The 23,819-nt window shown below is 57.4% G+C and overlaps 1 protein-coding gene across 4 annotated transcripts; it reads right to left on the bottom strand.

Moving 5' to 3' along the window:
* PIK3R6 (phosphoinositide-3-kinase regulatory subunit 6) lies at positions 1,137-23,521 on the bottom strand. 4 transcript variants are annotated; one of them, XM_021414714.1, is made up of 20 exons: positions 23,289-23,507; positions 15,874-15,990; positions 14,152-14,235; positions 13,643-13,734; positions 12,068-12,136; positions 11,469-11,601; positions 10,821-10,890; positions 10,258-10,441; positions 9,929-10,076; positions 9,507-9,593; positions 8,825-9,281; positions 8,045-8,141; positions 7,802-7,924; positions 7,267-7,377; positions 5,718-5,808; positions 5,221-5,306; positions 4,893-4,983; positions 4,687-4,757; positions 3,813-3,925; positions 1,137-3,047 (listed from the first exon to the last, which is right to left on the bottom strand). In XM_021414714.1, exons 2-20 carry the CDS (start codon positions 15,911-15,913, stop codon positions 2,891-2,893), a joined length of 2,304 nt encoding a protein of 767 aa, XP_021270389.1. In that variant the 5' UTR covers positions 15,914-15,990; positions 23,289-23,507; the 3' UTR covers positions 1,137-2,890. The 4 variants fall into 4 exon arrangements, with proteins under 4 accessions (XP_021270389.1, XP_021270391.1, XP_021270390.1 ...); XM_021414716.1 differs by having other exon boundaries at positions 5,221-5,291; positions 23,289-23,506; XM_021414715.1 differs by lacking the exon at positions 23,289-23,507 and adding an exon at positions 18,397-19,991.

The raw sequence follows: 23,819 nt of genomic DNA on the forward strand, positions 1-23,819 counted from the left end.
GGAAGGGAAAGGAAGGGAAAGGAAGGGAAAGGAAGGGAAAGGAAGGGAAAGGAAGGGAAAGGAAGGGAAAGGAAGGGAAGAAGGGAAAAAGACCTGCAATTTTAGTTGTTTCCTTGTAATGTAGGAATGAAAATAAAAGAGGGCTCAATGAGCTGCGTGGGTTCCAGTCCAGCTCCGCTGGCCATACCATGACATTACGTGCAGGGTGTGGACACTGTTTCACTAAAAGCAGAGAGACAATCAGCATTTGTTGGTGAATGCTGCCTCATCTGCTGGAACTGATCCACTGGGACCCACTGAACCGTGTCACAGAGAACATGTACACTGATCCACGTGAGATCCAACCGGCACCGGCTACAGGGGACATCCTCAGCACCACCGATGGCTTTCCTCCTCAGCACAATTAAATCAACTGGAATTCTCGTGGCTCTCGGGTGTGCTGCTTGCACAGGACTGCTGTCATGCACCCCATTAACGAGCAATTAGAGTTCCTGAGGCGTAATATGGTAATAAGGCTGGGATAGATTCTTGATACTGAAACTGTTCTCTGCTTGAGTTTGAATTCCAGGGAGAAGGCAACTTCTTAATACAAAGCTCCAGTTATTCTTGGCTCGAGGACAAGTCTGTCTATAGTCATTGTAGCAGGTTGTGGTGTGGCATAGTGGATTTGTGCCAGAAAATGGGGAGCTAATTGTGCTGAAAGCATCTGACGTGCAGATAAACTGTAATCAATACACGCAGAGAAAGAGATCATCTACAACAGCATCGCTTTTCCTTGGCTCTCTTTCTGTGAGTGCAGGAGGGAGCAGGGTAAGATCACAATGCCACTCGTATGCTACATATTAAATATGTATTCAGAGAAATAATCTGGGTTTTGCAGCTGGCTTGTAAAACTTCATGGAGACGCTCTTAAAGTTAATTCTTCTGCAAAGGAATGAGGTGGTCCCATGTACCTGGTCAAGTGACAGCAGCTTTTGATGAGAGCTGAACGCTTTTTTCAAAGCCTAGCTAAGTCATTAACACAAGATCATGAATTGTTTTCCACTGACAGGGCCAAAGGTCCTTCTATTGCCACAATTCATACCCCACCCACACCAACCACAAGCAAACAAATTTTAAAAATGATCCATTTCCACTGGTTTTTCCCCCACTTTATATATATATATTTTAATTGGCATTGAAAGAATCGCACCTTCTGACACCTGTACAAATAACTTATGATCCATCTACACCATTTACAGCTGTACAAAGTCAGCCCCGGATACCGCAGACCACGCTCCGACCCATGGCATCACGGCTTCGGGAGCCTCTGCGAGGCAGGGCTGTGCAGTGCCACGGGTCACCACCCTGAGCCCAGCATCACCACATGCAGCAGCTCAGAGAGGAAGGAGGCCGGGGCAAGCAGGTGTTTCTGAGCCTCCGTTCCAACTTCAGCCCCTTCCAAGGCCCAAGCGCTTGCTGCCTGTCCTGGCACTGGTTGTCGTTTTTGAGGGGAGATGAAAAACTGCACTGAAGAACTGAACGTGGCTGCTGAGACCTTCCAGGTTCCTGTGTAGGGATGCTGAGGCTGGGAGCCTCTGGAAATTGCCGTGATGCTGTTGCCCATCAGCTATCAGTGCTGCTTTTTGCGACCTGGAGGCTCTTTATGTTGCTAAATAACCCATTACCCACCAGCAGCTCCAGAGTTGCCTTGCCCCCAGTAATGTATGCCACTGCGAGTTTGGGGCTGCATGGTGCATTCAAAGTGTGAGTGTGTAAACCCTGAGCTTGGGAACAGGAAGCAAAGCTGCCTGCCGTGCCAAGGCGACAACGAGGGGCAGCACCAGGAGGGTTTCATGGGGCCCAACGAGCCAGGATGACCCACAGGCTTGGAGCAGGTCAGGGAAGCATCTCCAGGCCTGGATATCTGCGCTCCAGGGACGCCCTGTGGGTGACAACGAAGAGCTGCTGTGTGCATTGACAAGGCTGGGGGCTCCTCCTTGGGGCAGGGGATCCAAGCCAGCACCCCTGAGCTGCTGGGAGCCGAGAGAACCAAAACTGATAGTGTCATGGAAGGGTGCCATGGATCCCACATCCCCTCCAACGTGAATTTACAGAAGACTCCCTGGAGGCACCCCAGATATCACCAACTACATTCAGAGAGTCAAGCAACGCACACCGTGGTTCTTCCATTACTGCAGCGAAGATGGGCCTCGGACACGTTCCTCCACAGAGCTGGGTTGGTGTGAGCCCATCTGCAAAGCAGGGGAGGGCTCCTACACCCCGACAGCAGCAGAGGGAAGGAACAGAGAAGTCTCCCAGGTGTTCTGCAGGCTTCTCAGAGCAAAGCCAGGCTGAGCTGCCTGGGCAGCACAAGCTGCTCTCACCCAGTTCATCACTGCCAAACATTGCACTGGATTTTCCATGTCCCTGCTTCACACCACCCATCGTTCTTGCGTAGCCCCTCTGAAACAACACTGGGTGTCCCGCCGACTACACGCATCAGACGCACACGCCAGGCCAGGAGACACCACTGCAATAAATATTAGTGCTAGCAACTGCTCTTCGATCCACTTCACAGCAAGCACCATCACCTCAGCTCTGTTTTCCTCAGTCCTTTCCCTGAAACAAAAAGCTTGGAGGTTTTTCATGACTTGTGCAAAAGGTTAAAGCTCCCAGTCCTTCAGGAGAGCTCTGTCTGTGGCAGGGAGCCTCAGCTGTGGCCACCACAGCCATCCCTTGGCACACGACTGTCCTCCCCGAGCTCTGTCCACCTCTGCCTTTGCAGCTTCAGAAACGCCATCCCGGTTGCAAAGCCACTGTTGCTGGCTCCTTAGTGTGCTTTCTTTTTCCATTTCTTCTATCACGACCCAGGTGCCGCATCTTTCACATCAGCTCTTCCTCCTTTTCCTCATTGGATGACGCCTGCAAATGTGTTGATGGGCAACAGCAGAGACTTGGGCATGTATTTCACAAGTCCCACATCCTCTGCTTCATGCAGGCTGAGTTTCATTGTCCTTGACTTTTGCAGGCAGTAGCTGGGCTCTAGGCAAGGAGACACTTCCACGCTGCAGGAAGACGAGAACATGTTTACCACTCATGCAAAGCTGCCCTTGAGGGCCAGAGTCTGATCTCAGACTAAATCCCATCTCTCTGCTCTGACTGCAGAGCGGGGGCTGCCACACGGAGCTGTGCAGCTGCTTTTGTGCTTTCAGAGTGGTTTTGGCTGGGAGCTGACGTGTATCAGCATTTAAGCACAAAAGCAGTGGCCTCAGCCTTGCTTACTTCAATTCTCAGAAATTCCCACTTCACCTATGCTCCATGTGGCTCTCGGAACACGAACCACAAACCCTGCCTGTTCCCTTCCAGCACTTCATACGTCACTACCACCGCTGCAGCCACACTAACCTCTGACTTCTTTACAGGGCTGATTTCTCTGCCCCGACCTTCACATGCTTGAGATACCCCAGGAAAGACTGCAGTCCACGGAGAGAGCATCAGCCCCATAACACAATTTAAAAGACCTAAGATCTTGGAAGTACCTGTCCCTCTACTGTCTTAATGACAGCACCTCACTTAAAATGAAAGAACCTTTTTTTTCACACCATCACCCCAAAATGCAAAGGTAGGAGAGCACTCCCTATCTCCTGTCCCTGCAGACACCCAAGGTCAGGCAGGATGGGGCTCTGAGCATCTGATCGAGCTGTGGGTGTCCCTGCTCAGTGCAGGGAAGTTGGACCAGATGGACTTTAAGGGTCCCTTCCAACTCAGACGATTCTCTGATTCCATGGTTCTTTGACTCTGCCCGGCTTTCCCAGGAAGGGCATCCTCACCTGATCACATTCCTGTAGGTCCTTCTGCTGTCCTTATCCAGACACAGCGTGAAGGGCCTCTGCTCCGTGCTCCTGATTTTGATGTTGCACGTCTTCAACTTGTTTGTCATGGTCTGGGTTGGGAGAGGAGGAAGAGCTCAATGAGTGCCTCGCACACCTGGCAAGGGTGGTGCATATGGGAGAGATGAATGGCAGACAGATGAAAGGGAAAAAATGATGACATTCTCCTTCAGTTTAAGCTTCAGAAGGGATGCAAGGTGCCTGCTTTAAAGATGGAAGGGTTTCTCTCTTTCCATGATCACAACCTAAGGTTGCAAGGGCAGACTTTGCAAATTGGCCAAGTTTGCACAGGTTGGAAGGTTTGGGATGTCTGATGTGGGGCATGGCCCTCTCTCCTGGTGCACCTTGGTGGGCAGCATGGGCTGCAGCACCTTGGTGTTTCCAAAAGCAAGAACAACCAAAGGAGTACTGGCTATCTGAAAACACCACCTGAGAGACTGACGGCTCTGGGGCAACCCAGGATGCAGCTGGAGCTAACGGGGTTGATCCCAAACCTACAGATCCTCTCCCATACCCAGGCAGAGCCACGATGACTAAGGGACTAAGCCTTATTTCACCACTTTGCCCCTTGAGTCACAGAATCACCGTGGCAGTTCAGTACTTCAGGGTGTCCTGAGACAGTGTTTGATGTGGTGCTGAGTGGCAGGGACAGCATTTGACTTGAGAAACTAGACTGTTCCATGGAACACCCAGCCATGGAAACCCCCAGAGCCTTCCCCTTCCACGGAGAGTTCCCCTTCACTGCAGTTGTAAGGGTTTTCCATTCACTGGCCAACCCTTCCTTCCAGGGCCAGGAGCATCCACAGCCACTTACTGAGAAGGATCGTCCCGACAAGTTGTTGATCCTAACAATTTCAGTGATGTCCACACTCAGACATGCCAGATCTGCAACAGAAGCAGTACGTTAGACTCGGACAGCCCAGGCACAAATGACACCGAGTACTATGGTCAGGTTTACCCTATGGGGCACAGAAATCTCAGCAAAGCTCCTTCTCTTGCTCCCAAGGCAGAGAAACCCACCTTCAGCCATGTTGGCAGGGATGGCCTTCATCGAGAGACCCGTGGAGCGCAGGGACAGTGACACGTCCTTTGCCCGGTCACTCACCACGACCTGCAGGGAAGGAAGGTTCTGTCCATTCAGCCAGGCCGAGGGGTGGCTCTGGGGAGCACTGGGGCAGTTTCTTACAAGTACAGTAATAGCCAATAGGCTTTTAAAGTTCATGAGAACCTCTCTGTCCTCTCCTGGAGTGCAATTCCAGGGAAAGCAGGAGGGCCACATCACTGCTTTTGGGAGGTCTGTGCTATGCCTGTGGACATGGGCATGTTGGGTACACAGAGCACCACTCACCTTCCTGTATGTGACAGTCAGATCTATGCCAGGGCCATCCAGGGTCGTCTTCTTCTTGGCTGGGTTTACCTCTGCAAAGGGGAGAACCAAGAAGGATGGAGGTTTCACTCATCCCACCCATCTCAGGGCGGAAAAAAAGCAGTCCAGGGGACAAGCCAGTCTGTGGGCACACTGGAGGCTCCATGCCACCAAAAAGTTCGGTGAGATGGACTCTCTGTAGGGTCTATGCTCAAGCCCAATGGCAAGCATCCATCGGACCAGGCACTGGGTACAGAGCAGCACTCTTGTGCCTCATGACATCGCCTGGCTGAGACCAGGACCCAGCGACCACCCCCTCGTCTGGCATCACATGCCAAGGAGGGAGACAGAGGAATGCAGGGCGGCTCCTGATTGCTGGGGAGTGAGGGCTGTGCCCATGGCATGGCCATGGCTGCTGTAGCAGGTAGGACCCCTGGATGGCAGCCCCAGCTGTGGGGTTCCAAAGGGAGCAAACGCACCTCTGGGAGAGACGCTGTCCTGCACCTGGGCACACAGCTCTGTAAGGAACACGTCCTCAGCCGGCTCCTGTGCCAAGCTGCTGAAGAAAACCTGAAAGAGAGGGAAAACTTTGAGAACAGCCACTCTGTGCCATCACGGTGGGATTGTGGCAGCAAAAGGTTCTCCCGAGCACCCCAGCGGGACATCAGCAAAGGGAACCTATCACCTCACCATGGGGGACTGATGGGATGGGGAGAGCTGATTCTGCTTTCTGCAGCACAGGAGCACAGCACGGGGCCAGCTGAGCCACGGGCCTGTCCCTTGCCACTGGGTGTCACTGCGTGCTCACAGATGGCTGCTCCCAGCAGATACCCAGGGCTGGGGGAGCAGCTTCTGGCCTGGCCACAGGCGCTGCCTTAACTGCAAGGCCCGCCATTTCTCCCTGATACATCGAAATCAGCCCTCACTTCAGATCTATGCAGTACTATTTGGGCAAAATACGAAGATAAGGTCCTGGAGAGCTTCTGCTCGCCCTCTACCCAGCTCCTGTGGGGCTCAATCCCCACTTCCAGGAAAGCTCTCTGCAGCCAAAGAGGAACAGTATGGTCTCAACCAAAGCAGCAAAGCAGGCTCTGTGCTTCCAGATCACGCCCCGTATGACAGCAGGGCAGTCTGAGTGCCTCTATCTGAAAACCACATCTGGAGGCAGTTCCTCTTCCCCCACTCGAGTCACCACTCTTTCACTTGTTTTTGATTTCTGTCTTGGAGGAGAAATGAGTCGAAGAAAAATTCAGAGGAAAAACAAAATCCTCAGCAACTCACACTGCGGATCAGGTGCTTGCAAGTTGCACGTTATTAATTCAAGTCTTGGTGATGCTCCACCAATAATTAACAAAGCTCTTCCAGCTCCTTGCAAGCCATGTGCCGGTTTGCTCATACAACGGCTGCTCCTTTGCTGCAATAGATCACCACATTGGCTGAGGGCAGCTTAAAAGGAGATATGTGTATTGATAACAGCCTGAGCTTTGAAGGGGGAACTGCCAGAGGAGCAGACGGAGGGCTGGTACTTCAGGACCAAATACAGAAGTTCTTAGTGCTTGTACCAAATACCAGGTATCACCCTGTTACCATTTCAGAGAAAAGCTGGCAGGAAACAAATAAATGAGCATTTCAGGAAACCCTGCAAAGCCCCTGCAAGGTTTTGGTAAAGGCACCCAGAAAACTCCTCTTTGATTGCAACACCTACAGCAGCAGGAGGTGCCAGAGCTGCTGAGCAAACCCATGTCCAGCAGAGCAGGGTGCACGGGGTAACGTCAGCGTTTGCTCTGCTGACCTTCAAGATCCTGAAATAGCCTTCCCAGGATCACAGACCTATCCCTACCCATAACCTTACCCCTATCCCTAACCGCAGATCTGGGAGCCTGGTGGAGAGGGGCAGGGCTGGGGGCACGGGGACCAGCTCAGAGCTGCCCAAATCCCACTGACCCCATGGGCTCTGCAGAGCGCTGCCAGTGACGGGGAGCAAGCGTTGGCAGTGCCATGGGACGGCACAGCACCCACAGAACCCACCTTCACCACGTACACCTGGAAGCAGACGGGCTGGGTGCCCATGCGGACATAGTAGGCAATCACATCAGTGATGAAGAGATCGGTCACCAGATGCTTGCTCGGAGAGGAAGGCTAGGGGGGAAATCGCAACGAGGATCAGCCCAGGTCACTGCCTTCCTATCAAGTAAGGGGCAGTGAGCTCAGCTGTTCTGCCATGACGGGCCAAAGTCAAGGCGGGCTTGCCCCCACCTCCCCACCTTTCTTGCAGGCTGTCGGTGCTGGCTCAAACTGCCAGGAAATGAGAGCAGGGGTATTACAGCAAATGCCTCGTTTACATTTGCGTTCTTGAAATATGCCATTTCCTGTCCCTTGGCCAAAAAAAAAACCCACTGCAGAAAATGGGTCTCGGGGGCTCAACACCACCCCTAGCTGTCTGCAGGGTGTAAGCCCCCATCCGGGGCACAGAAGGGCTTTGCAGGCACGAGATCACTCCTGCAGGCTTCTGGGCAAGGGATCAGGCTCAGGCAACGCTGGGGGTGGGGAGGGTTCCTCGTACCATAGTGGCCAGCTTGGGGATCATGTGGCACAGCGTGTTGATGTTGCTCTCGTACCAGGGATCGGCTCTGCCCAGGTAGGCGGCCACCTCGCACAGCTCCTCGGGGCCAGAGGCAGCAGGGTTCTGTGGAGAAACACAGCTCAGGGCACGGCCACGGCGCACACCTCACCAGGAGGCGGAGGGAGGCACTCATGGGGTCAGTCCCTGGGATCCCCCTGCTCCTCCAGCAGTGACCGGACTCACCGCAGCCACCAGCGTGCCCGGCTGTCCCGTCACCGGCACGTAGTAGAACTGCAGGTTTAGCCTCGGCGTCAGGAAGACTCGGCGTGTCTCTCGCTTCCTTGAAACGGAAAAAAAATAAATATAGCCACGCCTGAAAGGTGAAGGGAAGGAAAACAGTGCCAGGAGATGACAGCGGCTCTGCAACACAAACACGCACCCTCTTAGCTTGCCTCTTGTGCCCAGTGGAACACAACAGCAGCAATGCCCCCAGATTCCCAAATCCAGCCTGGAGGGTTTATGGGATGTCCCATAGGTGGGCTCATTCGGTTCTTTCCCTTGTGCACTGGAAAAATTCTCGCCTGGTTTTATCGATTTTTTTTTAATCTCTCATGCACAGAATGGAAAATCTCCACATGTGCACCATTTGGGCCACGCGGCCGGTGAAGGTGACAGTTGTTCACCATAACAGTGGTGAAGCACTGGCACAGGTTGTCCAGGGAAGCAGTGGATGTCCCGTCCTTGGAGGTGTTCAGCAGTGGGTTGGATGGGGTTATGGACCATGAGGACTAGAGGAAGATTTCCCTGCCTATAGCATGGGGGTGGGACTGGATGATCTTTGAAGGTCCCTTTCAACCCAAACCATTCTAGCATTCATTCCAAAATGAATGCATTCGGGTGCAGAACATCCAGGTCCAATCCTGTCCCAGGTAACCCTGGATCCCAACCCAGCCCCAGCCACGCTGGCTGCCGCAACCGAGCAAAGCCCCCGCTCCGAACCCCCTCCCCCTGGCAGCTGCTCACCGCAGGGAGTGGTAGGCTTGGGCCAGGCGCCCCAGGATGCGGTCGTCCCCCAGCAGCACGATGCGGGCGGTGTGCAGCCTCAGCAGCGGGGCCGTGGGCTCAGTGGGGATCCCCGCTCTCCTCTGCACCTTGGCCGCCGGCTTCGCCCCGGGGCTGCTGCAGCCGGTCTGCAGGAAGGCCACGCTCTCCAGCGGCGAGGGCTTTTTTTTAATGCCACCTTTCCTATGGAGCCGGGATTGCTCTGTGTCAGCACTGCACGGGGCAAAGGGCTCCTCGGTGGCTGGCGGCAGGTCCCGCTCGATGCCGCTGTCGGTGGAGAGCACGGAGAAGCGGGTCTGCTCGCAGCACTCGCAGTCTGAAATGATGTCCTGGATCTCGAAGTTGTCCAGGTCCTGGCTCAGGCGATCGGGCTCGCAGCTCTGCGACAGCGGGCGGATGAACAGCACCAGCTCCTTCCCTGCAGGCAGGAGGAGCTCAGGGAGGGAGATGCGGCCAGACCCAGGCTGAGCCCTCGTCTTGACCCAGCTGCCAACCAGAGGCCCACCAGCAGCTCCAGATTGCCCTTCCAGCCCCATTTCCCATTTTCCAGCTCAGCATCACCCTAATCAGGTGCTTTGTGTGCACCTCGCAGGGGTGCCCTGCTTGTCTTTCCCCCCAAGTCCTGCCCTGGTGCCTCACTCACAGAGCTGGTCATCTTCTGTCCAGAGGTGGAAGCTGATGTTGGGGTTGGGCAGCGGGGTGCCCTGCAGCCCTTCCAGGGGGGCATCGCCTGTGGGAACAAGGGTGCTCATAGCACATGGAGCAGGCAGTGCACAAAACCCATTGGTGCTCTGCTTCAGCTGTTGGAATAGACCTGAGCCCCTGGGTCTCTCCCCCACCCAGTCACTTCTGGCCAAACCCAAGGCTGTAATCACAGCCCTCTGCTTTCACAAACTGCACAATATGAAGGTCCCTACACATCCTGGGAAAGGGAGAGGTGACAAGGGGAAACTGAGGCATGGTCAAGTGAAAGACCTTGCTTTGCTGCGGACAGCAGAGAGCTCAGAGAACTAATAACATTCATTTTGGGGATGGGCAAGGAAGGGCAGCACGATGGGGGCTCACCTGGTGGCGAGGAGCTGAGGACGGCGCAGTAGATGCTCTGCAGCCTCTCCGCGTGCTGCCCACGATCTGCACCCGCTTCGCTCCACGTGCCCTCGACGGCCGCCACCACCTCCTGGAACCAGTGCTCCACCTCGCTGCTGGACATGCCCTGCCACAGAGGTGCTGTCAGTGCCCCCAGGTGCAAGAGGAGATGCTCCATAGGCAGAGCGTGGGAAGACGGCCAATGGACCCCGTGCAAACGGGCTCACGGATGAGCCTGTACTGCAGCCCCAGTGCCCGGTGGGACCATTGGGAAAGCACACCAGGGCTGTATGAGCACTGCTGGTTACCTGGAGCCGCATCCTCAAGGCGCTGAGGTCACAGCCCTCACCCAAGGCCGCCTGCATGGCGTGGGTAATCACATAGCACATACACGCCCGTGGGCTCTGGGAGATGCGAGCTGCCTCCGTGTCGGTGAGCAGAGCCTTGCAGATGGCTTCGGAGAGCAGCTCTGGGTCAGCAAAGATGAAAATCCTGCATAGGTGGGGTAGATGGGGACAGAGGGAGATGAGGAGGTGAGGACTGCCCAGTGATGACACTGGGGAAGTCTGTAGGCCCATGCAGGGAAAAAGGTCCTTGCAGATATTCTCTTTCTCCCCCCAAGAAGCTCCCTGCTTCCCAAGACTACTGAAATAAATTGGGATGTGTGGGAGGAATGTGCTCCCCCCAGCACAGCTGGTTTGGATGCCACCAAATTGCATCCCCCAGCCCACACCCTGCCATGGAGTTTGTCTCCAAGCTGTCTGTGCAACCAACATTAATTCAGGGTGTAGGAAAGGGGCAGCTTCACTACAAAATTCAAAGGGGATGGAAGAAATAAGAGCGATGATACATTCGAAGAAGTGCTACTCACTTTTCCTGGTAGGGGTAGGGGTCACTTTTAAGACTTTGTTCAGAGATCACCATCCTTTGGTAGAGCATTCCTAACAAGGGTGAGAAAATCAATGCACGGGGTTCAGAGCACGAGGCAAAACAACCCAGTCTGGCTCATGGGAAGGGCTCCAAGTGGGTGAGCACCGGTGGGAGAGAGGAGGCAAGGGCCAGGAGTCGGCCCTGGGTTAAATATAATCACAGACAAAGATAGGCCACGCTACAGAAAAAGAAAACTCCTTCTATTCATGGATAATTTCCTGTATTTCCCTTCCTTTGTTTAGAGGATTATGAGCTCCGAGGGGAGCTGGGAGCAGGAGGAAGGGCTGACTGCTGGCCCCGGCCATGGGGCCACATCGGGGATGGCGCTGGGTATGTGAAGAGCATCATTCTGAGTGGGGAGGGATGTGCTTCACCCGAGCTGGCCCTGGGGTGGGAGAGACATAAGCGTCCCATCCACCTGCTAATAGCCACCCAAAACCAGGAAAGGGGAACCCTTCCATCCAAATATATCCTGAGGACCTAAGGCTGGGCCAGCCTCACGCAGCAACCCCTGCCACAGCTTTAGGCAAAGGCCAGTTCTGTATAGAAACCCCCCAAAACCTAGGGGCAGAGCAGGGGAGCATCCTACCTGGTGCTGTCCTTTCCATCTTCAGCCTGGCAGCATAGTCCAAACCAATCGTGCAGAAAGGCTTGGGCAGGGTGAGCAGCTTCTTGCAGAAATCATACACCCTGCTGCAGAGCTCGTCGGAGATGCAGGGAGCCTGGGGTGAGAGAGGGGCAGCTAACGAGATGCTGCAGGCAGCGATCCCATATGGGCTCTCCCCATGGCAAACCCTGGGATGGGCGGGCACAGAGCTACACCAAAACCAGTATGGGCTGAGATGTGATCTGTGAAGCAGGACCGGGCACCAGGATGGTGGTGGTGCCTCCAGCAATTCCCACCAAAGGGCTGTGGGATGCATTCTGGCCAGGATTAGAAAGGTGCTTGGGCAAATGGACTTGATCAGCAGCGTGACTTCCTGCACCATCAGCACCAAGAAAAGGGGGAAGGACCCAACTGGGAGGACTTTCCCTCCCAAACATGCCATTATTTCAGACATGACATTGGGAAATGTGTGGCTGAGTCCATCCGGGGCAGTGCAGGGCTTGGCCGGGCTACTGCAGTGCAGGAGAAGGTGGTCCCTCCCGCACCTTCTGTTTCCCAGGATCTTGCCCCATGGAGGTTACCTTGATCAAGGCGTACATCAGCGTGTGCAGCAGGGGGATGATGTAATGTCTGTAGTCACCTCGCTCTGCCTGTGGGACCAACAGGCGCAGTCAGCGCTGGGGCACCCAGCACGGCCCTGCATGGGAGCAGGGTGATGCTCCTGGGGCTGGGGGAGCTCTGGAGGCTCTCTGTGGGCCACTGGGGTGGGCAGGGTGTCCCTGGGGGGGGAGGGAACAGGTCCTGCCTGGTGGGCTGCCTGTGCTGGCCACAGATCATGATGGGTGAGTGGTGGACCACCAAGGGCACAGAACCCGCAGTGGCAGAGGGCGAGAAGTTTCTATCCGAGGTCATTGGGGAGCGCCTTTTTGTTGCCAAAAAAAACACCAAGAAACTCACGTGGACACAGAAAACCTGTGGGAGCCCTCTGGGAAGGGCCTGCGTTGTTTGATGGGTGTGGGAACAGAGCGGTGAGGGAGGAGGGATGGGAGCTCCCACACAGCTCCAACAACAGGAACAGCCCCAGGTACACCTGATTTCTGCCCAAAAACCTCATGGATCCGAACTGCCCGAGGGAGGGGGCAATGTGGTGTCTGGGTGTGCCCAAATGGAAATGGGGCTACTGCAGCATGAAGGTGCCACGTGCTGCTGATGCTCTCCCACCCTCGTGTAGCTTTGCAGAGCAGACATAAGGGCACAGCAGGGCTGGCAGAGCCTTGCCGTGGTGATGCTGGTCCTCAGGGTCTCCCCCCAGCACCTCTTCTCAGGGATGATGTGCTGCTGCTGGATCCCAGCTAAATGGAACCGATGGCAGCAAAGCTTTAGAAATGATCGATAAAATGAGTAAGGCTGAATCGCTGAGGCCAGCTAATCCCGGGCCAGAGCCCCGGAGGAACTCGAGCATGAAATTGCTGAGTTATTATCAGTGGTTGGTGCCGAATGCTCAGGGCTGCTGCAGTGTCAGGGGACTGAAAAAGCACAATACTGATTTCCAAGGAGAGCTTCAGGGAGACAAAAGGGAATTACAGACTGGGAGGACTGACAGCCCTCTGAGAATAAGAGCAGCAGAGGGATAACAGCTCTAATGGGGGGGGGGGATAGTGACGCGGCTCTTGCAGGGGAATGCAGACCTCGGTCCCAAAGGGGGGTGGCAGCAGAGGGGTCTCTGCAAATGAGGGCACCAGACGGAATGTCACAAAAGTGACACCGCACCCAACACATCACGGCTGCCGCAGGTGCTGGGGGGGCTGAAGGTTCACCCGAGTTCAGAAAACGACGAGGTGCATCAGTGAGACACAAAATCCATCCGCAGGGTTTCCGCGCGACGCACCCGGGACAGGATACGGGGCTCGGGGTGACACCACGCGGAGGAAATGAGCGGCGGGGAGGGAAACTTCCCCGGTACCTGTGACCGCAGAGAGGTGTGGGGGTGGGTGGATGGGCTCTTCGTTTCGCTGTCTGTGGGCTGCAAATATCACCTGCCTCTGGCTATGAGGCTCCAGCCCCTACAGCCTCCTTCCCTGGGCTTGTCCTGCCTGGGATGGACAAAGCCCCGCAGAGATGAGACCCCCGCCCGTGGAACGCCGCGAGGCACTCACCCTCTCCAGCTCTTTCACCAGGATCCTGACCAGGACGGGGCTGTTACTGGGATTCTGGTCGATTTTTTTGTGCAGGGTCCATCGCAGCATCCCTGAGAGGTGAGAAGGGGGGAGGTGAGGCTGCCCCGCAGAGCAGTGAACTGACGGACGGGGAGATCTGGGCACTGCAACCACCACCCCCAGGGACCTCTCCCACAGCTCAGTGCGGCTTCTCCACCCCCTGCTTCACCCAGCGACCCTCTGCAAGGGACGGGGCATGCTAATTGGATCTAATTAACTGTGAAATATCCCACACACTCCAAGTGAAATCAATCCCCCAGAATGAATTAAGCTCCCCAGCGCTGCAGCAGCCCAGCCGCTGGCTCAGGCAGAGCGGTATTCCCCACCACGGCGACGAAGGGATTGCAGTACACTCTCCAGCAAAGGGCTGAGCAGCGCGTGGCAAAGCAGCGGCCCCATAGGGACGGGTTGGCAAATTCCATCTGGATGGGGCTGTCCCAGGGGCTCACCTCGGTCTTGCTGGCAGGCGGGGTGGTGGCCGTCCAGCTCGCGCAGCAGCGTGCGGACGCGGCGCAGGATGTCTGACTCCAGCTCTGCGGGGACAAGGAGGGCGTGAGCAGCCGGGGCACCCAGGGATGGGAGCAGGGAAGCCCTGGGATGGGTATTGAGGGTGTCAAACCTGGCTGAGCCCCAGCGGCAACAGGTCAGAGTCATGGGGGGAACCGTACCAAACCAGCATGGAGCCATGCTGAGAGCAAAGCTCGCCCACAGGGATGTGGTGGCAGAGAGGCTCTGCCCTGCGTGAGCTCTGAAGAGTCCCTCTCATTGACTAAAACAATTACGCATTAAATACAGAAGCTGAAGGACCAAAAGCATGGCTTGGCACTATGAATGAGCAGAAACACCTCTGCATTTGGGCACCACACAGATTCAGCCTCATCCCTGTCCACCATAGATTCACAGAACCATGTGAGCTGGAAGGGACCCCTCAAGGCCACCTGGTCCCACTCCCTGCACTGACCAGGGACACCCACAGCTCCATCAGTGCTCAGAACCCATCCCCTGAACCCCGGCTGTCTGCAGGGCTGGGGCAGCACCACCTCTCTGGGCAGCCTGTGCCACTGCCTCACCGCCCATAGCGTGAACACTAAGAGTGTCTTCCTTATACCCAATCTAAATCTCTCTAAGTCCAAAACCATTTCCTCTTGTCCTATCACACAGACCCTGCTCAAGAGTCTCTCCCCTTCTTTCTTACACCCCCACGAGAGCATCCTGGTGACAAGGGCTCTCTTTCAGCCAGCCCAGCCCACAGCTGCCCACCCAGGGCCCCGAGCACCCCCAGGCAGGGACAGAGCGCTGACTGCCACCCGCTCCCCACGCACGTCAGCAGTGAGCTGCATCCTGCTCGTGGCCAAACATAAACGTGAAAACCTGAGAGCTGATTTGGGGCATGACTTGTTCGTGTGGTGAGGACTGGTGCTCACGAGGGAGCTCACGTGTCAGCGCTGGCACGACACAGATATTAGAGCCATGTGAGGGATTGGCTGGGAAACACTGATTCCCTAACCCTAACCCTAATCCTAACCCTAACTCTGCCCTTCCTGCCCAGTTTTGCTCCAAACTTGCCCATCCCCCCCACACCCTCTTCAGCCACAGCTCCATCTCCCCAGGCATCAGAGATGGCTTCAGGGCAGCGGTGGGCATTCCTCTTTGCCTACAAGAAACAGGAGGCAGCCCGAGTGATGCTACGGAAGCGCTGTGCTCAAGGACCACGACCTCCACAGCTCCTTGCATGGCTCCGCAAAGGGATAAAGCCGACAGAGCAGGGGCTGGGTGGCGGAGCAGAGCCCTGGGCTTCCCGAGGAGCAGTGACCGGGAGGGGGGAGCCGGGAGCCCTAGGAAGGGTCAGAAGGAAACTTCCCATTCTTTTTTATTTGTGTATATTTCTAATGACGATGGGAAGCTTTTCCTGAGGCCGACATAAACAGCGTGTCCTCTCTTCCTAAATCAAAGTGCCTGCAGCCGCGGTGTGCCGCGGTTTCTTTGTGGGGAGCGAAGCATGAGACTGCTGCTCCAACACAAACAAGGGGCACTTTGATCTATAAATGCTCGCAGCCTACCAGCAACAGCAGGAGTGGCTTACAGACGAGATAAAATATTTCAGCATCAATATCCTGTCGATAAGATGTGAGATTGCACTGGAATGCATATCGGATTCGCTCTCCACCCACCTGCGCTCTCCATGGCCGGGCCGGGGCTGCAGCAGAGCATGGGCACGGCTGCAAGGCTGCTGAGTGCACGGCTGCTGCTCACTGCGCACGGGCATGGCCTCGGGTCCGGGGTCTCACCTGCAGAAAGCACAGGGCACCGTCAGCTGTACCAGCAAAGGCAGCGCAGGGAAAGGGAGCCCAGGGCAGAGGGCATTTGGCAGAGGGCAGCCCTAAGGGCAAGCCCTGGGTTGGTGTTTGTTGGGGAAAGGCTCAGCTCGGAGCTGAACCCAGCGGAACACTTGGTGCCCACAGCAAGGGGGATGAGAATCGCCATGCGGGGCATCACTGGGAGCCTCCTCCTCCCCAGGAGTTAAGGAGAAATGTTTGGGTTTAAGTCCAACTGAGTCAAAAACACAAAGTCCAAGAGGACAAAGAACAGATAAAAAAGACAAGCGGAATCGGCATAAGGTCCCTACCCAGCACCCCAGAGAAACAAACCCCAGCAGAGCTCAGAAGCAAGTCACGGCCCAAAGCCTGGCATCGGATGGTGCAGAATCACAGAGTCACCAAAGCTGGAAAAGACCTCCAAGATCATCTAGTCCTGCCTACCACCAGTATTTTCCCACTGAGCCATGTTCCTCAATACAACATCTAAGGCATCCCCTGCCATCAAGCATTGTTCCCTCCAGCGAAAGAGGAAAAAGAAAGCAGGGAGGAAGGAAGGGAGGTGCTGTGACATGGCACCTGGTGCCCACCTGTGGGACCCTCAGCACTCCGGGTCCCTCCAGGCTCCATCAGCCCACACTCTTCCTCACATCCTTGCTCTATTTAGGATTCTCTCCCCACGGAGATCCTAAATCTGTAATCACCCATCACCAAATGCAGAGCATCCTGCTGGGCAGCTCCTGGCCGCAGTGACGCCCACCGGAGCGCGTGGTGCTCCCACCCCTCCTCGCCATCAGCATCACACGGCACCGTAGAGGTTGGCACCGTGGCTCTCAGCACACTATTTCCTGCAGGAAAAAGGCCCCCACGAGGGGCCAGGTGCATGCTGTGCTCCTCAGTGCCCGCCGAAGCGAAACGCGCGTCGGCTGCGAGCGGCGCCGTGGCTTTCCACATCCGCGTCCCATCTGCCCGCGTGTGGGAGGGGACCCGATGTGCAGCGCTCGCTTTCCAGATTTAGAACAGGACCTGGGGTGAGGTGAGCGGTTCCGGGCCCACGGAAATGTGCTTCTTGGTCTCCTGCCCGCAGCACTGCTGCTGTCCTTGCCGCCTGCACAGCCCGGAGGTGGGACACGCAGCCCCGCATGCTCCAAGGGTGCAACTCCCCAGGAAAATTCTACTACAAATGCCCCAAACTGGTCCCCAGCGAATTCAGAGTCCATCAGAACAGGCAGATGTTATGTGAAAAGGGGCACTGAAGGACACGGGGAGAAGGCGTGGGGTCAGCCTGCTTCCCACCAGTACCAGCTGCTGGTCCCTGCTCATCCTGGCCATAATCAGCACGGGGACCCCACTGGGCAGAAATCACTCCTCTTCACAGGGGACATTTTCTGCCTGCCGTGCTCCCCAAGGGTACCAAGAAGCAAGGAGGGAAGGGACGTGGGGCTGAAGATGGGAAGAGATGGATGGCACCAGACCCCTGCATCGTGCTTGCCCTCTGCACCAACCCAGCCCAAACCCAAACCTGACAATGAGGGCTTTGAAGACACAGGAGCCCATGCTGCAATCAGGGCTCAATTCCCCCTCTGTGCAGAGCTCTCACAGACAGGAGCCCAGGCTTTTTCTTGGAACAGCAGCAGGGAGATAACCCAATTTGCCTGCATGAAGCCAACACAACTGATGGGGAAAGACGGGGACACCAGCCAGTGCACTTGGTCTGCCGTCCTTCAGATGAGGCTTACAGCTGCCACAGCCAAGTCCCTCATGTCCCTCACCCATGCAGATGCAGGCTGCTCCCAGGTGGCTTTTGAGTGGCATTAACGAAGCCAGGCTGATCTGTGCCAAATGGCCATGGTGCCATAGTTCACAGCCCTGGGAAGGGGGCTGCCAGCCCGTGCTGGGCTTGGCATCTGGGTAGGAGGGAAACCTTGGCCATCACCAGAAGCCACGTGTCCCTGTAGGGCCACAGGAACCATCTCAAGCACCAGTGCCACACTTACAGCTGCTGATTTGGATGAAAATGCATTTTAGCAGAGGATGTGTGCAACTGCAGACACAGAGGTGCCAGTGCTGGTGTCAGGGCAGTGCGTGACGCTGCACCACGGCACCCAGTACTGGGGTCCTCAGTGCTGTGCCAGGTTGGAACAGGATCTGCCCCCAACACCCACGCCACGTCCCTCTGCCTTCCCCGGACACAGCAGCCACAAATGGAGAGCCCCACCTGGCAGACTCAGCCTGCGAGAACGCCATGGGCTTTCCTGGTACCCTGCCCCACAAGCTGCTTGCAGCGACCCCGTCTCACCCCAGCCCCACACCTTCCCATCGCGCAGGGGGACCCTCAAGGAAGACCCCATCCCAGACCTCACTCCGGGCAGCACTCACCTCCCGCTGCGTCCTCCCATCTCCCGGCATCACCGCGGGGCGCAGGCCGGGCCCATGGCGAGGAGGAGGAGGGCGAAGTGGGGCAGGAGCCGGCAGCGAGCAGCGGAGCTGAGTTCTGCTCTGCGTGCACGTGTCAGAGCTCGCAGCAGCGGCCACAAGGCTGGCCCAGAACAGGAAGGGCTGATGGCCACAGGCAGCGCACGGCCGTGGGGCGACGGCTGAGCCGAGGGGAAATGCAACAGCGCGCGGTGCAAACGCCGGCCCTGCAAAAGTGCTCAGTTCCCCGAGTCACACCACTCCTCCTCTCTCTGCCCCCTCCTCCCCACGCATCTCTTCCCTTCTCTGCAGCAGCCACGAGACACATCTCATCCCATAACTGGTTATTTTGCTGTCTGCCAGCTCAGCAAGACCAGCGGCTTCTCCGCGCTCATCCCACTTCTCTGCAGAGCTGCAGAGCCCCACTTCCTCTCTGCAGTTCTTAAAATACCCGTGGCATCAGCTGGATTTTATTTCATTTGCAGGGAAAAAAAATTAGCAGAAAGGGCGAGAAGGGAATCACATCCCTCCCTTCAGCTTCCAAGAGCTATGAGGCTTTTAGAGATAAAACCCGCACAGCTCCAAAGCCACCTCTCCCAGGAGCTGGGGTAGCGATGGAGCCATCTGGCTGCACTGAGAGAAATGAAGAACGTTGCAGTGAAAGCACGGTTTGCCCCAGAAACAGGCTGATAAGATCACGGCTGAAGAGGCTTTGCAGCCTCATCTTCCTCTTCCAAACACGCAGGATGCCAGCGGCAGTGTGAGCAGAGCACCAGCAGCCCGCCCTGTGTGCACTGCGGGCTTCACAGACAGTCCTGGGGGTCACCAGGAGGCTTCACCAACAGGACAGAGGGCCCTGGGGGTATCGGTTCCACCCTTAGCTCCCATCCATGGCCCTTCTAAGCCCTGGGGGGGGGGCCTGGAGGTGCCACAGCAGAAGGATGGAGACATTCCCACCCACGTGAGCCATCCCGGCCCCACTGAACTCAGAGGGGTGACTCAGCTGTCCCCAGCAGCGCTTGACTTGGGGGATGCATGGGCTCCCCGAAAGACCTGCTGCTCTTCTCATGGGCCACCAAAAGTTGGCAGAAACACTGAAATGTTGGCTGAAATGCCACACACAGGAGGAGTGAAGCAGAAGTGCAGGAGAGCCCAGAGCCAGAGGGAAGCCCTGGAAAGCTCTGTTGCTCCATCAGACCTGCTGAGCACAGCCACCCCAGGACATCCCCTCTCCCAGCTCTCCCAGGGACGCAGGTGACAGAGCAGGGCAGGTGCAGCCCACGCTGAACACACGTTTGCTCTCTCCCAGTTATATTTAGTCCTGCTCCAAAGATGGTCTCTCCACGCCTCCTGCAGCCCTGTATTTGGTTACACGGCTCTGCCTGAGGCTTCCTGCGGCTCTTTATCTGCTCAGCAACAGATGCTTGCGAAGGAAAACCCATGCACTGCACAGGAACGGGGCAATGCTATGCAGCGCCGATTCAGGCCATGGCAAATAATGGTGGGATGGCAGTGGAGGTTGAACCTTCCCACCAATGCCCTGTCACGTGCTGTTGCTGTGTGACACATGGCAGCAGAGGGGCACCCTGACACAACGGCACCTGACATGGAAGTGCGGATGAAGCAAAGGGGGAAAAATGAATTCCTCCACGCAGAAAAAAAAAACAAATAGGAGGCATTACTTTCAGAGCAAACTATGCTGCCGTTCCTCTTCACTCAATGCAGCCCAGGCAAGCCAAGATGTTGGACACCCATCAAGTAGGGAAAGCCATCCCCATCCATGCTCCAGCTTCTGCCCATGCCACCACCACCTCAGCCCCGCAGCAGCTGGAGCAGGGAAGGGCATGTGAGGAGCGAGCAGCTCTGCAATGGAGCGTCCCAAAGGGAGACAAGGGGAGCGTTGGGCTGGGGGGAACATAGAGCACATGTCCCCACTGGGAGCTCACAGATGTCCTCAGCACAGAGCAGAGCAGAACTGCCCACCCCCTCGCTGCCCCCCTGCCCCCCTGCCCGCCTCCAGCCAGCTCAGATAGGAAAGCAGCGCAGCGACGCTGTGTCTGACATTACCCACAGCCCCGTGTCCTTCCAGCACTGAGAGCCAAGGGGGGTTGTCCCTGCGAGAGCTGTGGGGCTGTGACCCCAACCCGACCCACCTGCCAGGTATCACATGCTGGCACTGCCCAGACAGACCCCAAAATCCCAAATCCTCGACTGCTGTGCTGGGAGCAAGGTTCACAAGCCAATGCTACAGTGAGATCCACCAGCACAGCGCGCCAGCACCTTCTCCTGAGCCACACAAAGCTGCCAGCACAGGGCTGCTCTCCTCGGCCAGATCCCCACCTCCAGCCCCACTGCACTGCCTGGGTGCGACACGGGGACAAACGCAGCCCCTGCCCAGGGCAGCAGCAGCTCCAGGCTCCACCAAGGACCCAAACCACGGACAGCGATGCACCTGGAGCACAGGCTCCATCTGCCCTTACATCAGCCCCCGAGCACAAGTCTTGCAGTTAAAATGACAGCTAAGTCAAACTCAGAAAAAAAAAACCCACATAAAAATCACCTGAAGAGCATGTGTGAGAGCCTCACTCTCGTCCCCATTCCGACCAGCAGGGAGGGACACCCCCAGGACAAGCAGCGGAGCCACGCGGTCCCTTCTGGCCCCATTTGCAGCCTCAGCTCCTGGCAGGTTGGTGGCTGCAGGCAGCCCTGCAGGAAAGCAGCTGCTCTCCCCGGGCTCTCCCTGCCAAGGAAACGCGTCCCCAGCTCAGGCTCTGCTTCCCAGCAGCACTTTGCTGCCGGGACCGCTTGCCGGCTGCTCCAGCACAGCGCGTCCCTGCCAGCAGCCCCACGGCGTAGGGGGGGGGGGCGGGAGGGACCCGGCTCAGCCACCGAACCCCTCAGAGCCCGCATCCATGTGTCCGCCAGCGCCGAACGGCCCCGATCCCGTCCCTAAGGCTGCCGTGGAAATGGAGCGCTTCCTGGACACCAAGGGCTCTTTGGAGACTTCCTCGCCAACGTCACGTTTCATTCTTCCTAAGGGAAGAAACGAGTTTTCCGGACGCATCGGCTTTTTCGATTTAGCGCCTCTCTTCCCATTCCCGGAGTGGGCTTTGGAGAAACAATCAGAGGGAAAAAAATAAGCGTGCTGTGGAAGCCCTGCCAGGACTGACGGCGCAGAGCGCTCAGGGGAAACGGTGCACGGTGCGGCCCTGCAGCTCCATGGGCTCTGCACCGGGAAAGCGGCCCCGTGTTGGCTGCACGTCCCTTACCCCTTGCTAGGAAACGTGGGGCTCAATTGGGAGCCTCGGGGCACGTTCACATCTCACGGTGTACAGCAAACACCCCCAGCGACACGGGGCCGGGCTGCAGAACCGCAGCAGGGCCCCACGAGCAGCACCCACCGCGGTGCAGCTCTCCCAGCAGCTCCTGCCCAAACCACAGCTGACGGACGGCGCTGTCTTCAAGGCATGTCACACCTCAGAATAGAACAGCGTGACTCAGCCAACTCGGCAGCTGCCTTCTGCACAGCCACTGGCACCAGCAAAGCTCAAAAAGCAAGAAAGTGACGGGGAAGTAAGTCCCAGGAGCCCTCACGTCTGGGTTGGGGACGCAGCCACGCCAAGGGGCTCCTCGGGTCAGCTCCTTCCTAAGGACTCGGAGATGAGGAGCTGTCACTTCTTGCGAAAATCCGAGCTCCTTGCTCTGGGCGCATGGGGCTGCAGGGGAGGAGTGCTGCCACCGCATCCCAGCCACGAGCCCACGCAGCAATGACTAGGAGTGCTGCTGCTGCGCCCACCCCACGTCCCACAGAGCTCAGGGCACCCCAGAGCTGAGGCATGGGTGGGAAAGCACCAGACACGAGCAGCATGGCTCTGAGAGCGCGCGCAGGACTCTGCATGGGAAACCACCCAAACAGAAATGCTGAAATTGGAGCTTCCCCAGCAGAGGGATGGGCAGGCTGGTGGCTGGCAGTGGGCCGGGAGCTTCCCTGCAGCTCTTACGTGAAAAAAAAAAAAGAAAAAAAAAAGAACGAGAAAAGAATATATATATGTATGTATAGCAAAAAAAATATACTGATTTCGTGCCATGCAACAACAAGAACTGGGCTTCCCATGAGGCCCAGGAAAATCATGACCCACGACACCAGAGTGACCCCTATTTTCTCCCAGCGCGGGTGCAGGACGCTCAGCTGTGAAGGCTGAACCATGTCCCTGGATTCGTCCATGGAGGAACTGCCGGAGAAAGCCCGGGGAGCCACGCACTCACTGCGCAGCGCAAGGACCAAACAGACACGCACAACAGGCACGGTAACGCACGGAGGTGATCCACCAGCCCTGGAAGCCCAGAGGAAACTGTTTCCTTGCTCAGACTTGGCCAAGAGGCAGAGGGAGAGGCGGTGCTGGCGGTGCATGCACGCAGCGGGCCGTGCAATGAAGGAAGGGCTGCACCGTGCCCCGTGCGCAGCGCACCCGGCGGCTCTCGTCGAAACGCGAGCCCCCAGCGCTCCACTTTGCAGTTTCCTTTCCGGACGGGGCTGCTGCGCGCTCCGTGCCATCACCAAGGCCATCGCCATTTATTGCTACGACCCAAGGGACGGCTGCTGGCTGGGCGGGTAGGGGTTGGCACGCGTTCACTGGGGCGGCCGGGGTGGGTGCGAGCCCACCTGCAGCAGCAGCGGGCACCAGGGGGGCAATTCCCACGTCCCCCCGCCCCAGCACGTCCAGTGCCCCTTCCCCTCGCTCCACCCCGGTAAAAAAACCACACGGACCCCGCTCAGCCCTTCCCGGGGGTTTTACCCGTGGCGGTGCACGGCGTACCCCCCCAGTTCCACCCTCTGTGCCCATCCCGGCCCGTACCTGCGTCCCCCGGGGACTCATCCGGCGCGGCGCGGCGCGGCGGGGCCCGGGGGTGCCACGGGGGGGTCCGCCTGTGCCGGCGGTGCGGCCGAACGCTGCGGGGCGAGGGCAGCTGTTATCGAGACAACTTCCTCCTTCGGGCAGAAGCCCCTGCAGGAGAAGCTGCCGCGCGGCGCTCAGCCCCCGCTCTCCGCCCCGTCCCTGCCCCGCGGAGCCGCTCCGGGACCGCACCGCCCGGACTGCCCCGCGCCGGGAGCGGCCGGTGTTGCTACGAGAGACAAGGAGGAGTCTGTCCGAGCGGGCGGCTTTTCCAGCTCCAGCGCGAAGTTTTGTGCCGCTGCCAGCTCTGGCAGCCCGCCGTGCGCATCTGCTCCGCGCATCTGCAGCGCGCCTCTGCTCTCCGCCGCCGCGGGACGGTGCCCCCCGCTGCCCCCGCTGCCAGCTGCGGGGACACCCGACACCCCCAGCCCCCACCCGGGGAAGGGGTCACGGGGAAATTCGTCACCGCGCTGGCACGGGCCTGGTGCGGAG

This window comes from Numida meleagris, chromosome 17 (assembly GCF_002078875.1).
Source record: "Numida meleagris isolate 19003 breed g44 Domestic line chromosome 17, NumMel1.0, whole genome shotgun sequence".
NCBI classification, from domain to species: Eukaryota; Metazoa; Chordata; class Aves; order Galliformes; family Numididae; genus Numida; species Numida meleagris.

Bases quoted from the DNA above. Each gene is read 5' to 3' on its own strand.
- PIK3R6 (XM_021414714.1), bottom strand. From the start codon at position 15,913: ATGCTCTGCTGCAGCCCCGGCCCGGCCATGGAGAGCGCAG. The intron at 4,758-4,892 runs GTGGGTTTCTCT...CTTCTGTTGCAG, and splicing joins CCCTGCCAACATGGCTGAAG to ATCTGGCATGTCTGAGTGTG. The intron at 3,048-3,812 runs GTGAGGATGCCC...GTCTTCCTGCAG, and splicing joins ACCTACAGGAATGTGATCAG to CGTGGAAGTGTCTCCTTGCC.